At 42.3% G+C, this 15601-nt stretch overlaps 1 protein-coding gene across 1 annotated transcript; it reads right to left on the bottom strand.

Annotated features, from left to right (window-relative positions):
- Window positions 1-552: 552 nt before the first annotated feature.
- LMOD2 (leiomodin 2) lies at window positions 553-8647 on the bottom strand. Its single transcript, XM_008534841.2, has 3 exons — window positions 8134-8647; window positions 1541-2893; window positions 553-1025 (listed from the first exon to the last, which is right to left on the bottom strand). The coding sequence occupies exons 1-3, from the start codon at window positions 8404-8406 to the stop codon at window positions 999-1001; spliced, it is 1653 nt and encodes a 550-aa protein (XP_008533063.1). The 5' UTR covers window positions 8407-8647; the 3' UTR covers window positions 553-998.
- Between the last annotated feature and the right edge of the window lie 6954 nt (window positions 8648-15601).

The raw sequence follows: 15601 nt of genomic DNA, 5'->3' as shown, positions 1-15601 counted from the left end.
GAGGGGCTGGTTTGAATGATTGGTGGGGATTGCAAACACAAGTGCACTTGTCTCTGAGGGGGTGTGGTGCATTTTGACATCACTAGGATTGTGTAGGGCACAAGAAGGCTGAGACTCACTGAACTAAGGCTCATCCGCAGAGAGTTCCAAAGGAGACTTGAATGGTGAACTGTTAGCCTCAGCCACAAGATAGCTCTGAACTCAGGGGGCCTGTCTTCCAGGCATTCCTCTAGCACTTATCTCCTCTCAACCAAGGTATTTTCTAACTTTCAATGTTTATTCTTCCAGAAATACTTGATTTTAATTATAAAAGATTGAATTACTTCTGGGTACCTTTCGGCCTTATGGGAATGTGGGAGTGTCAGCTGACATCCTGGGTCTAACATCCATGCATTCAAGATTATAATGGCCACTTCGGGGTCTTTTCATGGGTTTTATCTACCAAAAAGACTTTTAAGAAAGTTCTTGATTCCAGACCTTTCAAAAGAGTTCCAATCAGATTTTCTCGGATATGAGAAAACAAAGAAAGGCAAATGTTAAGGACTCAAGCCCTTTTGGTGTAAGAATGTAATATTTTTAATAGCCATATTACATACACACCTAACAGATGTGAATATCAACTCACAAAAAAATATTAGTTTGTTTTAAAAAAAACACAAAAAACTTCAATCCAAATTTATTGGGATTACAAAAATAACAGCCCATTTCATTAACTCGTTACAGCTCAGTGTTACCAACACATCCAGGGATATAAGAGCATCTTTAAATAAACTGCTTCTTGCCAATACAAATCTCATGACATAAAAAAGAAGTTTATTTTCATATTTACAGAAGAAACATGCTGATTGTTTCTTAAAATTCTCTTTGGAATTAATAGGTGAGGCTATTTTTATAGTCAGAGAACATTTCAAATTGAAGAAGGTACTTAGACACATCTCACAAGGCATTTTTTTTGATACCACTGAATAATTCTGCATCCTCTTCTAAAGATCATGTTTTTATCGCAGGGCTTCTGGAACTTCCACCTACAAAAATAGGGCATTTTCTTTCAATAAAAACAACACAAATGATAAAGTCAAATGTATCTGTAGGGTATGTGTCTAGCAGTATTCTCTGAGAAGAACTCATATAGATTAATGCTGCGTGGTATTCAAGTTTTTTATTATAAATTAGGTTTTAAATCACTTGCAACTCGGTGGTAAAATTTTTGACAAGTGATGAATCTTTTTTGGAATGTAGATTATACTCCCTGCCTTTCCTATTAAGGAAATTAGGGTTTTTATATGTTGGAGTGTCTTAAAGTGAACTTGGCCCTATAAAGACAGAGAGGCTGAGAAGGTGGCCCAGGCACACCTCTCGAATGGAAATGTGCTCTCTGGTGACATGCTCCTGAGGTCCCAAACTCAGTATGCTTGTCTTGCATACTAAAATATTTAAAATATTTATATGTATTTTGGGAGTCAACCTTGATACCGCTTTGCAATGAAGGCCGACCCCTTTACTAAATCTGTGCCTGGCTGTCTGCTCTTGGGTTACTTACCCGCCTTAGCTGTTTTATGCTGCTTCCCCGAATGGCTTCCATGAGATTCTCATGAGCTGATCTCTGTGGGGTCGAAGGTCGGGAACTGTCTTCCGTTTTCTTTTCTTGCACTGACCTCAGGGAATTTTTTATTTCCTTTAGGATATTGTTGGGCTGTTTCTTACCCTTTTTGCCTTTTTTCTTTTTCTGTCCATTTTGTAATGCCCGCTGGGCACTCTCCTGTTGTTTGATGACTTCTGCAATGTTTCTGGTGATAAGCTTTTTCTCTGGGAGTGGAGGAGGTGGAGGTGGAGGAGGAGGTGGCAGCCTTTGGGGAGGAGGAGGCGGCGGGGGAGGAGGAGGGGGTGGGGGAGCAGGTGGGACTACAGGAGACTGAGGACGGCTCCTCACAGTTTGGACTTTCTTGGGAAGTTTGGGAGATGACCAAGGAGAGTGCCTGGGAGATGCGTAAGGTGAAGAGCCAGGCGTTCCTCTTTGCCAGACTTTGGTCCTAAGGTTGGATCCTCCATCACATCCCTCTTGCTGTTTTTGCTCCTGCATCCGCTTCTGCCTCTGTTTATCCATATTTCTCGTCAAGAGGCTCGTCATGCTCATTCTTGGTCCTGGAAGCTCAAAATGGTAGCCCAGCCTCAGCAGTGTGGTGTTTTCCCTCAGCAGCTTGACGATCTCCATCTCCACCTGGCTGCCCATGATATGCCTCTGGTTGTGGAAGCGCAGCTCCGTGAGCACGGTGTTGTGCTGCAGAGCTCTCATGATGGCCAGGATCCCCTTGCCCGTGATGAAGTTGGACTCGATGTTGACGCTGGTGATGTGCTTGTTGACCTTGAGCATTTCGGCAATGGCCATGGCCGCGCTGTCATCGGCGTGTGTGTTGGCCAGACTGAAGGTCTTCACCACCGCGTTGTCCTTGAGGGCCTCAGCGAAGCGGGTAAGGGTCTGTGAGGTGATGTTCTCGATATTGTTCAAATTGACTTCTGTGGTGTCAGGGTCGTTGTTTTTAATTTTTTCCAAAGCATCCTCGATCACCGTAGGGTTTCCGCAAGGGTGAATAGCAGCCGGCGACTCTGTGTTTCTTCTGCTGTGGTCACTGCTCAAAGTTATGTTTTCTATTTGACTTTTAAATGTCTTTGGCCTAGAGTTGTCAGAATTGACGCTATCATAATTTACAGTTCCATTGATACCTTTCTTGTTTTCAGTCGTTCTTTCCTCTTCCTCGCTGTCGTCTTCCTCCTCTTCCTCTTCCTCCTCCTCCTGGTCTTCCTCCTCTGCAGTGTACACTTCCTCAGAAACCTCACTGTTACTTTCAGTAAAGATCAGCTCTTCCTCACTCTCCTCTTTGTCCTCTTCTGCAACCTAAAGAGCATGTTATCATCATTATGTTTGTCCTTTTTAAGCACAATTTTTTAATTTACAAAAGTAACACAGTTTTGCAATACGTGTATCAAATGTTTATGTGGTACATCTAAAATGAATACTATGTTATATATTAATTATATTCAATAAATAAAGAAAAATAACACATAGCAAGTAATAGAAAAGTATATAAGGAAAAAGTTAACCTGCTTTTGAGCTCTCTAGCTCAGGTGACCAAGGTTAACATTTCATTGCTTAAAGTTCAACAGCTTTTTCTATAAACATTTCTTTTATTTTCTGCAAAATAAATATGCAGAATTAGATTTCTTGAATAAAAATTTGTGATCGTTTTGCCAATTGAACAAATATGTTGGAACTTCAGCTTTGGAAAACCCTTGATAAATTTTTTATTCTCTTAACTACCTATTCGGAACTATTTGACTCCTAGTCTGCTTACAATTTAACAAATTCAACCTTCCCTTCTGGAATCACTCCTCTGTCCTTCCTTATTTCTCCATCTCAAGCAAATTAATGAAAATAAAAATAAACAACATGTTAATGGGTTCCCTTTTTTAACGTACAAAACTTCTTCCCCAGATTTGCCTCCTATAGCAGATGTGACAGGAGCCAAGTGCTCTCTGCCCCCCCCCGCCCCATCTCGGTGTAGACAGAGGCGGGGGCATCATTTGCTCCTCCAACATTTAATCTACCTCTGAGGTAGAGCCTAGCACAGGGTCTTGGGGACCTCACACCACCTGCAAGGTGCTGCTGTCCTTGTCCCTGCTCTGGGAAAGGAAGCCTTGAGGCAGGGCTGCTGTCCAAGGCAGCAGCAGGCTAAAACCCAGCTCTATGCGGAAAGATGTTCCGTCACCTTTTTCAGTGAATCGACTTGAAATCTCACGCTTGTGCAGGGTTAAATGAGACAGACTGCAGAAGACACGAAGTGAGAGAGATAATCATCGCCCTTGGCACTAACTAGATTCCAACCGTAGGGTGGAACAGCAGAGAACAGTAGAAAATCTTGAAGCAAGCCATCGCCTCAGCCTGAGGGTCTTCAATTATTCAGCATGTATCAATCATGAAAGGCTTTCAGGCAAACACAATTTCATTCTATCTTTGTCTTTCCCGTTTGCAAGACTCTGTGGCAAGAAGCCCAAGTGACCCTTCTTTCTCTTCTCCTTGCTATCTTTCCTGATAAAAAACAATCTGGAAATTGCTGACGGAATCTGATTTTTCCCCCAATGCTATCTTTTTAGTCCTCTCTTTGTCTTCTGTAAAGCCCAGAGTCCCTCCTTTGTCCCCAAAGGCATGATTCTTCCCTCTACCTTGGAAACAGAGCTCCTGCTGCCCGAGGCTGTGGAATGAGCTTGGAAACACTGCCCTGGGCTCCAAGTTATTTGCCCAGTTGCTCTCACAAAACAGCCTCCGGTATCTGCTTGTTTAGAGTGGCAGGCAGCAAGTGATGGCCTGGGGAAGTGGTCAGCCCCTCCTGGGTGGCTTGTCCAGTCTTAATTTATCCACTTCTCCAGGAGCAAGTGGGAGAGGGCTACTGTGTGTGTGTGTGTCTGTGTGTTTGTGCATCTGTGTTGGGGGGGGGGGGGGGCCTGTTTGGTGGCAGCTGGCTGCAAGTCACAACCCAAAAACATAAGAGAAAGAATGTGGCTTTAGCCGGGCCTCTTGGTGAGATGAGGAGGGAGAGGAGGCCGCATAAGCCCAGCAGTGGGGTAAGTGGGTTACAGCAGCTGAAGGAAAGAAAGAATCGTACGCTGGCTTCTCCCCATCCCCACCTCACCTCAAATCCCTTTGTATATTTTCATATCATTCTAGTCCATGTGTGCCTGTGAGTTTATGTGTGTATGTTTTTAGCCGTTTCAGTATTTGGAGGAAAGGGGTCCATCTCAAAATCGAGAGATACTGGCTTTCATGCCACCATTAAATTTTACTCTCTTTGGTTTTGTCAAGACCTTTAGGCTCTATCTGCAAGAGGTGTTTTCCTCTCGAAATGTACCTGGGGAGACAATATCTGAAATTGTTATCCAGCAACGAGTTGTCATGTAACATCTAAATGACACTCCTTCCAGAAAGCCTTCTTTGACACCCCTCAAGTTATCCTTGAGGTGTGCACGCAGGGCGTTTTACTTCCCCCAGTAAAGTATCTATTTTAAGGCTTGTCATTTTTCCCAAAGGAGTGAGGAGAGGATCGTGTATGATTCGCTCACTGATTCGGAGAGTGGGACCGACAGGGCTGGGTGCGGTCAGGTGACCAGCTGTCCCGGTTTGCCTGACTCTGAAAGGTATCCCAGGAGGCAGGATTGTTCGGTCTAAAATCTCAACAGTCCCAGACGGTCTGAAATGGTTACCACTCTAGGAAAGGGAGATCTGAAAGAAGAACATCAAAAGGGAGAAAGGTGTCGAGAGAGGGAAGATAGGAGGATGCAAAAAACGTTCTTTTTTACTTTCGAAACTACCCCAGCATTTGTACTGACTGCACACTTCCAGGGCTCGGGCTGCTGCTGCTCCGGGTTAACCCTGATTCTGGTGGGAACAGGGGTGAGGGGAGGCAGTAAGGCATGTGGTGCTGAGGGGAATAGGCAGAAGGTGGATGTTGGTGCACCTAGGGAACAGAGAAAGTGACAAGAAGGGGGTGGCCAACCAATTCTCCTTCTCACCTCCTTGGCATCACTACATGAACAAGGAAGCAAGAGGCTCAGTTTTCAGTTCTGCTTCTGGTCTACTCTTAAAGAGCTGGTTGACTTTAGACAAATCACTCATCCTCTGGGGGTCTCAGAGAAACTACAGTTTAGTTGAGCGGTCCTCAGACTATAGTGTGTGTCGCAATCACCGGGATGGCTTGTGAGCCCACAGATTGCAGGGCCCCACTCCCAGAGTTCCTCATTCTGCAGGTCTGGGGGAGCCCTAGAAGCAGCAGTTCTAAGAAGTTCCCAGGCAATGCTCATGGTTGGGCACCCGTGTCTTGAGACTCACGGTCTTTGTGCCAACAGAGCTTGGTTTGAATTTCAGCTCTACTTAGAAGCTGTTAACTTCAAATAAGTTTCTCAATCTCTCCTAGTCTCAGTTGTTGTGTGCAGAAGGTAAGAAGTCAATGAAATAATGTAAGCAAACTCATTTACATCTAGGCCTGAGACCCAGCAGATGCTCAAGCAAGGGGAGCTGGATCCTTGGGTCTCTAAGGCCCCTTGGAGCTCTAACGCAGCATCAGTTTGTGTGAACCTGTGTTCTGTCATTCGGCAGACGTTGAACATGATTTTCTTAAGCCTTTACAGAGCCAGTAGCCTGAGAAGCACGACCCCCCCCCCCCCCCCGCCCCCCGCCTCCTCACGATGCATACTGCGCTGCTCTTCACTTATGTGGCTGTCCCTGTCGCCACCCACCCCCCACCCCCCGCCACTGGTCAGCTGCTTTTCCTGTGGTGGGAATGGATTGACACCCTCCACTGGCAAGCTTCTGCTCAGCACTCCTTGTGACTTCAGAGACAGATGGCCAGCAGAGAAAGTGTAGTGGGAGACAAGTTAACTAGCCGAGAAAGGAATCAAAGTTCCTCAACACGGCGGCCTCTCTCATTGAGCTGATAAGCCATTGGCAGGGATCGGCAAAACCTTTGGCAGGATCCAGTGGGTTTCATCAACAGCTGACAACCAGCTTTGCCCTTTGTTTCCCACTGATCTCAAGACATCATGACATTAAAATGCCTTTGTGGGTTAGTACTATAATGGCTGTCTGTCCTGGATATTCTGAGGCAATTTCACTCTTTTTATGAAGGAAATTCTTTTTAAGAACTGTAATAAAAATGTCACATTTTATGTATTTTATCATGTTTTTTGACACACAGTCCCCATTGAAAAAAAAAGACCTCTAAAAATCACGGTTGTGGAGGAATTGACCAGCCCAAACCCTGGGCCGTCATGTGTGTCCTCCTTTCTCACCTCCTCCTGCAGCCCCTCAGTGTGGGTGGCCACCTTGGCCTTGGCAGACCCTGGCCTGATCCCAGTGGCCCTTCCTGCGATGACTGACATGGACAAAGCTCACACGTGTCTTGCTACCCCTGGGACCCTCACATCCTGTCATCAAGATATCTATGGGCGCCTGGATTAGTGCTGTGGAAGTCTGGCCATTGGCTTCAGGGCGCTCTGATTTTAGATGACTCCAGTGGAGCACAGGGGCTTTGAACTGTTGCTCCTGACCTGTGTTCTTCCACGGATTCAGGAATTTGCTAAATTAACATTCTTACTGCCATGACTATTCTCCAAGAGCCTAGTCTTTTGAATTTTCTGCTGTTAATGATTCATTTGGCAAATTCAAAGTAACTTTGTACTCGGCAGAGACCAAGAGCTTAATAGATCTGAGCTCTAATATAAGCACATTTCCTGACCTCAGAATCACCCTTATAAAGTAGGAAGGAATCTTAGAGATCATCTACGCAGGCGTGTTTCACCTGCGTCCTCAGGTGGGTTACGGGATGTGCATTGTCATTTGAAATTCTGTGTAACAGTTTGCATATGCATGCACAAGCACAGGCACATTTTCTTAAAGTAAGTCTGTAACTTATCCAAATCTCAAAAGGGTTCTTGATTCACAAAAGAAATGCTGGATTCAACTCCCTACATGGACAGATAGGAAAGAGAATCTTGCAGAAGTGACTGACTATCTGTTCAAGGTCTAACAACTTAGGGATAGAGCAGGTACTAGAAATAAGGCCCCCCGACTCTCAGCTCCACATACTTCCCACCACCCTACACTTCTGGATATTGGTGAAAAAGAATTATTTTTACTACGGCCACCATCACAGTCAGAGCAACCAGAGTAGTACCCATTTTTGTCTTTATAGAAGAAAACAAATTTACTTAACTTCTATATATATATAGATATATATATATAGTCAGAAACAGATATTATTCCACATCCCCAACTTATAACTCAAATTAAACTTATGTTTGGCAAAATATGTAAACCCATGCCTTGCTTGTGAATTCTTTTCCTCTTGAAGATCTCATCTTTAGTCAATCATAGAACCCCAGCTAAGAATTTTACATGTATGATCCACTGGGTGGCCATAGAATTTACAGGACCATTTCAGCTTGAGAAATTTTTCAGAGCAGGTACAAATGGATTATAAAAAAAGAACAGTGATGAGAACTGAAAAGTTAGAGACAACAGGTTCTTGGGTTTGGGGTGGGGGGTTGGGGGGTGGGAGGAGAGAGGAAATAATCCTGAGAGCCTACCTTTCCACACTCCCCCAGCCGCTCCTTCTCCAAGAGTTTTTGGGACTCCTTTTCCCAATAGGCCATCAGCGCCTCCCTGCTGAATGTCCCTGTGGGGGTTTTCTCCGTCAGACTCTTTTGCCTTAGCCCCACGGGAAGGTTGCGATCAGGTTCAATGTCTTCCAACTCCCTCTCTAGCTCCTTCAGCTCCTCAGCTGACAGGGAAGCGAGGAGTTCGTCCTCATCGATGGATTCATATTTGCTAAGTCCTCTCCTGTAGCCAAAGGTAGACATGGTCCCTGTTTTGTCAGACCCACAAGGAGCTTGAAGAACCGGGCATTCAAGGCAGCCCGCAGCAGTCAGGGAGGCAGGTGGGCAGGCTGGTCAGCAACTGGTGCTAGGAGTGGCTGCGATAGCCTTTTAAGAGCGGAGAGGCAGGACTGTGACAATGCAGAGAGGGGTGAAAGCATGGGCTGTTTTAAGCAGCAGACGTCAGCTGGACATTTGAACACAAAGAATGTCACCTCGCTGGTAGAAGGAGGTCTCGGAACCAGTGGGGATTATTAACACACTGGCCAGGGACATATTTAGCTGAGACTGATAGCTCATGAGGGCAGGCAGAGTGTGTTTCACATCGAGAGTAACCCAGTTCTTACTTTGTATTTAAACAACAGGAGAATAAAATTTATTTTGAAAATGACTCGCTGCCACCAGGGCCATGAAAAGATTCTTTCATTATAATCCTAGAGGTTGAAAAATGACTACACATCGCTCTATGAGTAGTTATTCAGGTTCTCCTAAAAACAAATTGTGGGTGGCATTCATGGGAACAGAAGGCTATAATAATATGGCGCTTTATACGTTTATTGTATTTTGCAGCTCACAAAGCACTTTAATATAATTTTCTTAATCATAACACGTCCTGTGAGATATCTAACATTATTCTCCTTTACAGATTTCGGCAACTGAGCATCTGAGAGATTAATGGAAAAATTTGAAGTCAGACGGCTAGAAGAGCAGAAGTGGCTTTCTCCACTGCACAAAATGGCTTCCTTCTTCTCAACCAAGAGTGTTAGGCAACAACTGCGTTTGTAAATGAAACTCAAAAGAGACAAATAATAATACTGGGTATGATTTATTAAGAACTGACCCTGTGCTGGGCTAGTGTTAAGCACTTTATATATTTTATCCCCTTTAATTCTACAATCCTGTAAGGTATATATAATTACCCTGATTTTACTAGTATCAACTCAGCAAGATTAAGTAACTAGCCCAGAGCTACAGAGCTAAGAAGTGGTGGAGCTAGAATTTGAATCTAGATTTGTATCTGGGCCAAAAACTGAAGATATGCTAATTTGAAATTATGTGTATACCCATATTCTTATGACTGTGGTAAAATATATACATGGTTTACAAGTCTTCATCTTAGCATACAGATAAATAAATATCTGTTCAAGTGTGTGTAAAAATACGTTTTATCAATACATGTATAATATACGATATTTTGTTTATATGTTCAGCAGTGGGTGAATATTTGGGTTGTTTCCAGGTTTGGGTTATTATAAACAATGCTTCTATGAATATTTACATGAAAGTCTTGGTGTAGCCATATATTTCCATTTCTTTTGGGTGGATATTTAGTAGTGGAATTGCTCAGTTATATGGTAAGTTGACATTGACCTTTTCAAGAAACTGCCAAATTATTTTCCAAAATGGCAACACCTATTTACACTCCTATCAGCAACGATGAGAGTTCCAGTTTCTCCGCATCCTAATTTGTTGTTGCTTGTCTTTCTGATTATAGCCATTTCAGTAGATGTGAAATGAGATCTCATTGTAGTTTTAATTTTCATTCCTTTAATAAGTAATGATGTTGAGCATCATTTCATGTATTTATTAGCCACCTTGTACCTACTTTGGTAAAATAACTATTCGATCTTATACTCATTTTTAAATTGGGTTGTCTTATTATTGGGTTTCAAGAGTTCTTTATATATTCTGGATTTTATATATTCTGGATGCAATATATAATTTGCAGATATTTTCTCCCATTCTGTAGATTGTCTATTGGTGTCTTTTGAAGAGCAAATGCTTTTGATTTTGATGAAGTCCTATTTGTCAATTTTTCCTCCTATTGAATGAACTTTTAATAACATAACTAAGAAATCTTTTCTTAACCCAAGATCGGAGAGAACTGCTCCTGTGTCTTCTTCTAAGAGTTTTATAGTTTTAGGATTTATGTTTAGGTCTATTACCCTTTTGACTTAATATTTGCACATGTGTAAGATCAGGGTCTAATTTCATGTTTTTACAGGAACATGTCCAATTGTCTTAGCATATTTTTTTTGGAAAAGACCCTGCTTTACCCTATTGAATTGTGTTGATGCCTTTGTGGAAAATTAATTGGCCATAAATGTTACTTCTGGACAGTCAGTTGTGTTCTATGGGTCTATGTGTCTATTTTCTTATGCCAAGATCACATGGTCTTAATTACTATAGGTTTGTAGTACCTATTGAAATCAGGAATTGTAAGTCCTCCAACTTTTTTCTTTTGCAAGAATGTTTTGGCTAACTGTTATGATCTTAACTCATTATGGTATTCTACCTCCAAAAATAACTATGATTCATTTCACTCAACAATAAGAGAGATGATTATGAAATTAGAAATGATGAGTTCATTGGTTTTTTTATGGCCTCTAGCATATATCTTTGTGTAGCCTCAGTGGTAACACATCTTTTTATGGGAAAATTGGTTTGAGTTTTGGAAATGACTTCAAGTCATTCTAGCCAAATCTGGTGAATAAGGTGAGTTATTCAACTGTATAATGACATTTACGTAAAATGATGAACAATGATTACAATTATATAAAAACCTGTGTGTTCTTTGGGAAAAAAACAGATGAGAAGAAAGTACATGCAAGTGATAGCACAAGCTCCTTTCCTCAGGAATTACGTATTGCTGAAGCGGGCACATAGGATATGTTGACCACTGTGTGAATCTGAGGGTATAAATTAATGGAAGTTTGTTTTACTTTCTCCTCTCTCGTGTTTGTAATTTTTCTCTAACATTTTCATATTATTTTTATTAGATAATTTATTAAACACACCCTATGTGCCAGACTATAATTTAGGTGCTAGAGTTAGAGCAGAGAAGAAAACCAGCAAAGTCCCTCCCTTCATGGAACTTACATTCTAGTTGGGGGAGACAAACAATATCTAAATAAACAAGAAAATACAGGACATATCACACAGAGGCTATATGGGGAGAAATAGAACAGGGTAAGAGGGAATAAAGAAGATAGTGGGGCTCATATTTCACATAGGAAAGCTCTCTGCAATAAGGTGACATTTGAGCACAGACCTGGAGAAGTAGGGACTTGATGCATGCAGATTATAATACATGTGTAGTATGACCATAAAATAATTACTCAGATATTCTTTGAATCACAAATTCTCAGCTTTCAAAATGACTTTGAAATATATTAATCTTCTTTTCATCACTTCTATAAGCGGTCATTAAGTGTTTGCTTGAATACTTTCAGTGAAAATTGTATGTTACCAAAAATTCATTCCATTTTTGGATGGCTTAAATCGTTAGAAAATTCATCTTTCTATTGTGTTGAAACTGATCTCGAAAAATCATCCAATATAGTTTAGTTTTCTCATTGGAACAACCCAGAATAAATATAGTCTTTTGCGAGTTTCTTCTTTCAGATCTTGGATGGCCCATGAACAACTCTGAAGATGACTCTGGAAGAGGAGACATTAAAGTGTTTCTGTGGCAGCATCACTGAAAAAAATGTCATGGTCTCTCAAGGACACTACTTTGAGAACAATGCTCATTTGGATATCCTAGCGTGTATGTTACAAATCACTCTGATTAAGCTAATAATCACAACTGACGGATGATCTTAGTGCACTGGATTCCCCTTTAAGTATTCTCCACCAACTTTCAATCCATTAGATGAAATTCTGCTGAGTGATCAGACGCTACCAGCTGACCCTGGCCAGACTTAAGTATGATGGATAATTTAGATTTCCTTGCAACCTTCTCTACATCGAGGGAAAATAAATCCAATCATGTGTTCCAAGCATCATCATTTTCTATTTTTGGAGTTTTACTTGGTCACATTGTGGTTTTGAGTTCAGAATTACTTTTTCTAGAGTCAATAGTACTACCAGCCTTTTCAAAATTAACATCTTTTGTTTAAAAAAAAACCCTCTCTATCTTGGGGAGATTTATTTTCAAGGTTCTTGCTTGGAATCAGATACACACTCTTTCCCTGTTTATTGGCAATTCCCTTTTTAGTGAAAACAGAGTTGCCTCTTTTAACCCTTTTTTTCTTTCGGTTTCCTCTTGAAAATGCTATTATTTGTTTATTCGACACACATTTACCAAGTACCTGCTGTGTGGACAGGTGCTGGGAGCTAGGATTACAAAGAGAGAAATAGAAATTGATCCTGCCCTTGCCCTCAGGAGCTCATGCTCCTGGGAGAGAAGCAGACAGCAGATGGTGACATAGTGCAGCCACGGCTTGGCCAGGGTGACAACAGGAGGAGAGACATGAAGTACAGATGAAGAACAATCCAGCCTGTGTGGGTGGAGTTGGAGAGGGCACAGAAGCCGATAAACAGCTTTCCATGCAGAGAGAGTAGTCTCTGAGCAAATGCACAGGAGTGTGAAAATAAAAACCAAAACCAGGTATTATTTAGCATAGGAGTGGGGAGTAGGTGGAGATAGGCTGACACTGGCCCTGGTTCACGGACTATTTTAAGTAGAATACATTGGTATCTTGCAGTCCTCAATCTCCTTTTTTTTACAGCCACGAGCATCATGCCTGGCACATGGTAAATACATATAGATGTTGAACACCTTTTATTTGAAGGGCCATGTCAAGGAGTTTTGGACTTTATTATCATCTAGTGTTAAGTGGAAATCTCTGACACTATCTCCTAGCCACCATCCATAGCCATAGTTTGCCTTCTTAAACACAGGCAACTGTTAATCCCAGCAAGTGTCCTGATATTGAGGGAGACTCAACAAGAGCAAAACTCATGAGCGTCTCCAAAACTCAGCAATAGCAGCCCTGCGGGCAGATCTGGTATTTCAGTAACTAGTATTCATAGGCAATGACCAGAGCTCCCCCAACTCCACTTGTAAGAACTACTTCAGCCGAACACTGGACATGGTGGGACTCCCTCTGCCGAAAAGTGACTTACTTTGCTGTGGCTTAGGTACTTTTGACTCTTAATGTTCAGAAGTATTGAGAGGCCCTACCAAATGTTTCTTTGTCTTCTTAATAACCCCCAAATTTCTGGAAGAATTAGGTAATTTCAGGAATTGTTCCTATTTCATAATGTTTGTATAGGTATTCCTATTTATAATCACATACCAGTGTTAAATGAATGTATTATATGAATATATTAATAAAAATGTCATTTCCCCTGGTTCTCTGCTTTATTCGAAAATGGGCCCTGTTGGTCACAGATTAGTATTTATAGTTTCAGTGATTTGAAAGGATCCCAAAGGCACAAGATTTACAACGATGAGTCATTTTACTAAGCTAAAATTTGTATCCTTAAGCTCAAGAATGTTTCATGAAACTACTTAGAAAATCTCCATCTGGGTGTCTCACTGGCACCTGAAACTCAGACCAGACCGGTGTCTCCATTCCCTCTTCCCACCTTCCGGGCCCCTCGTGCAGGCTTCCACATGTCTGAAGATGGTGCCCTCATCCAGCCGGTTGCTGGAGCATGTTGTTACCTTTGGCTCCTTCTCTCATCATTGTCATACTCAATCACAAGGTCTGGACTCCTGTGTTTTAAACAGCTCTTGAATTCCTGCTGCATCTCTGACTATTCCCCCTTGTCTCAACTTGAGTCTCAGCTGCTGTTCTCATTTTCTTGGATGACGCAACATGGACTAGTAGCCGCCCTGATGCATTGTGGCTGGACATCTTCCCCTTCTCCACAACACGACTGGAGTCACTTTTTAAAACTCAAATCTCATAGGGTCATTCTCTGCCTAAAACCTTTGAATGGCTTCCATGGTCCTTCAGACAAAATCTTTCACCGTGTGCTCTGGCCCCTCCAGGATCAGGCCCTGCTTACCTCTCCAGCCTTAACCTGGGTCACTTTCTTCAGCTCTCACACTTGAGCCACTCTGGGCTTCTGGACTGTGCACACTCCCTCCATCCCCAAGCCCTTGTGCCTGCTCCTCCCTTTGCCTGGAATGCCTTTGCCGCTTCCGCCTTGTTCAGGTCTTAACACTCCTGCAGGGAGGCTGTTCCTGACGCCCAGGCCCAGCCTAGTCTCCCAGCTCCCACAGGACTCCATTCCATGGCAGCATCTCCCTTGGAATTACTTGCTTTGAATTGGTCTTCACAGGAAATATGGTTTTCACCGAGGGAAGGGGCCATGTCTGCCCCGTTCACCATTCCCATGGCCTCACATAGTTATTAAGTGTTCAGAAAGTATGTTTTTGGGGTGTTTTTTGTTTTAAACCCAGATGAATTGCAATGTAGGGAGGGATAGATCCAGGTCTTATAGAGCCTGAAGGTTATACAGTGTTGGGGGCCTCTTTAAGAATAACAATATAAATTATAAACACAAATTTGGTTATGAAAGTGAGACTGTATTTAAAACAATAATAGAAGCATGGCAAACGACTAGCTCTTAGGTGATTCGAGACCTCCTTAAGCAGTTTACCAGAAATACTTATAGAGAAATGCTGCCTAATTGTAACCTGACTTCTCCGCTACCCCACCCCCAACACTCCACTGCTCCTGGGAACCCCAACAGTCACAAAGGCATTTTTGTTCATTTCATGGACATCTTTCTTCTTTAAATTGTCCTCAATTTGCTGGCAAGGAAACATGGAAATCATATGTTATCGTATTATTCGCAACATTGAGAAACTGAAGATTCTTTTATTCTCACAAATGTCAAGGCTCTATCCGCTAACAAGCTGTTCCATTCACTCTCCCTCTCCCCCGCCTTTTTTCTGAAGGCTTATTTAATCTTTCTCACTGGGCAGGTGCAAGATTGCTTCATGAACTAGATTTGACATATTTCCTACTTACACAGAAGGATATGGATTTTCATCATTTCCTATGGATGGTTTGTCGTAAGGCTGCTGAGCTAATGGAACAACCCCTAAGGAAGTCAAGCTTCCGACTTCACTCAGTCTGTCTGCTGGAAGCTTCTCAGATAGCTGGAGAGAGTCTCCGAGGGGGAATGTCAGGCAAAGGTCAGGCTCTGGGCAGACAACAACCAAACAGGCCACACGGATCAGATGGGAACTGGCAATACTCTTATCAAGTCCTCACTCTCAGGCTTGGCAGCCAAGCAAATCTCTGAGCTATGCCAGCTTGTGTTAGCATGAGTCAAATTTAAAATTATTAGAGCTATTTTTAAAAATAATATGCAATTGTATAACATTTATAGTTTACCATATGCTTTTACATACCGTGTGCCAAGCAGTCTAACG

This window comes from Equus przewalskii, chromosome 4, assembly GCF_037783145.1.
Source record: "Equus przewalskii isolate Varuska chromosome 4, EquPr2, whole genome shotgun sequence".
Lineage (NCBI taxonomy): Eukaryota > Metazoa > Chordata > Mammalia > Perissodactyla > Equidae > Equus > Equus przewalskii.
The sequence above is the reverse complement of the archived record's forward strand: the minus strand, read 5'-3'. Positions and strand labels throughout refer to the sequence as shown.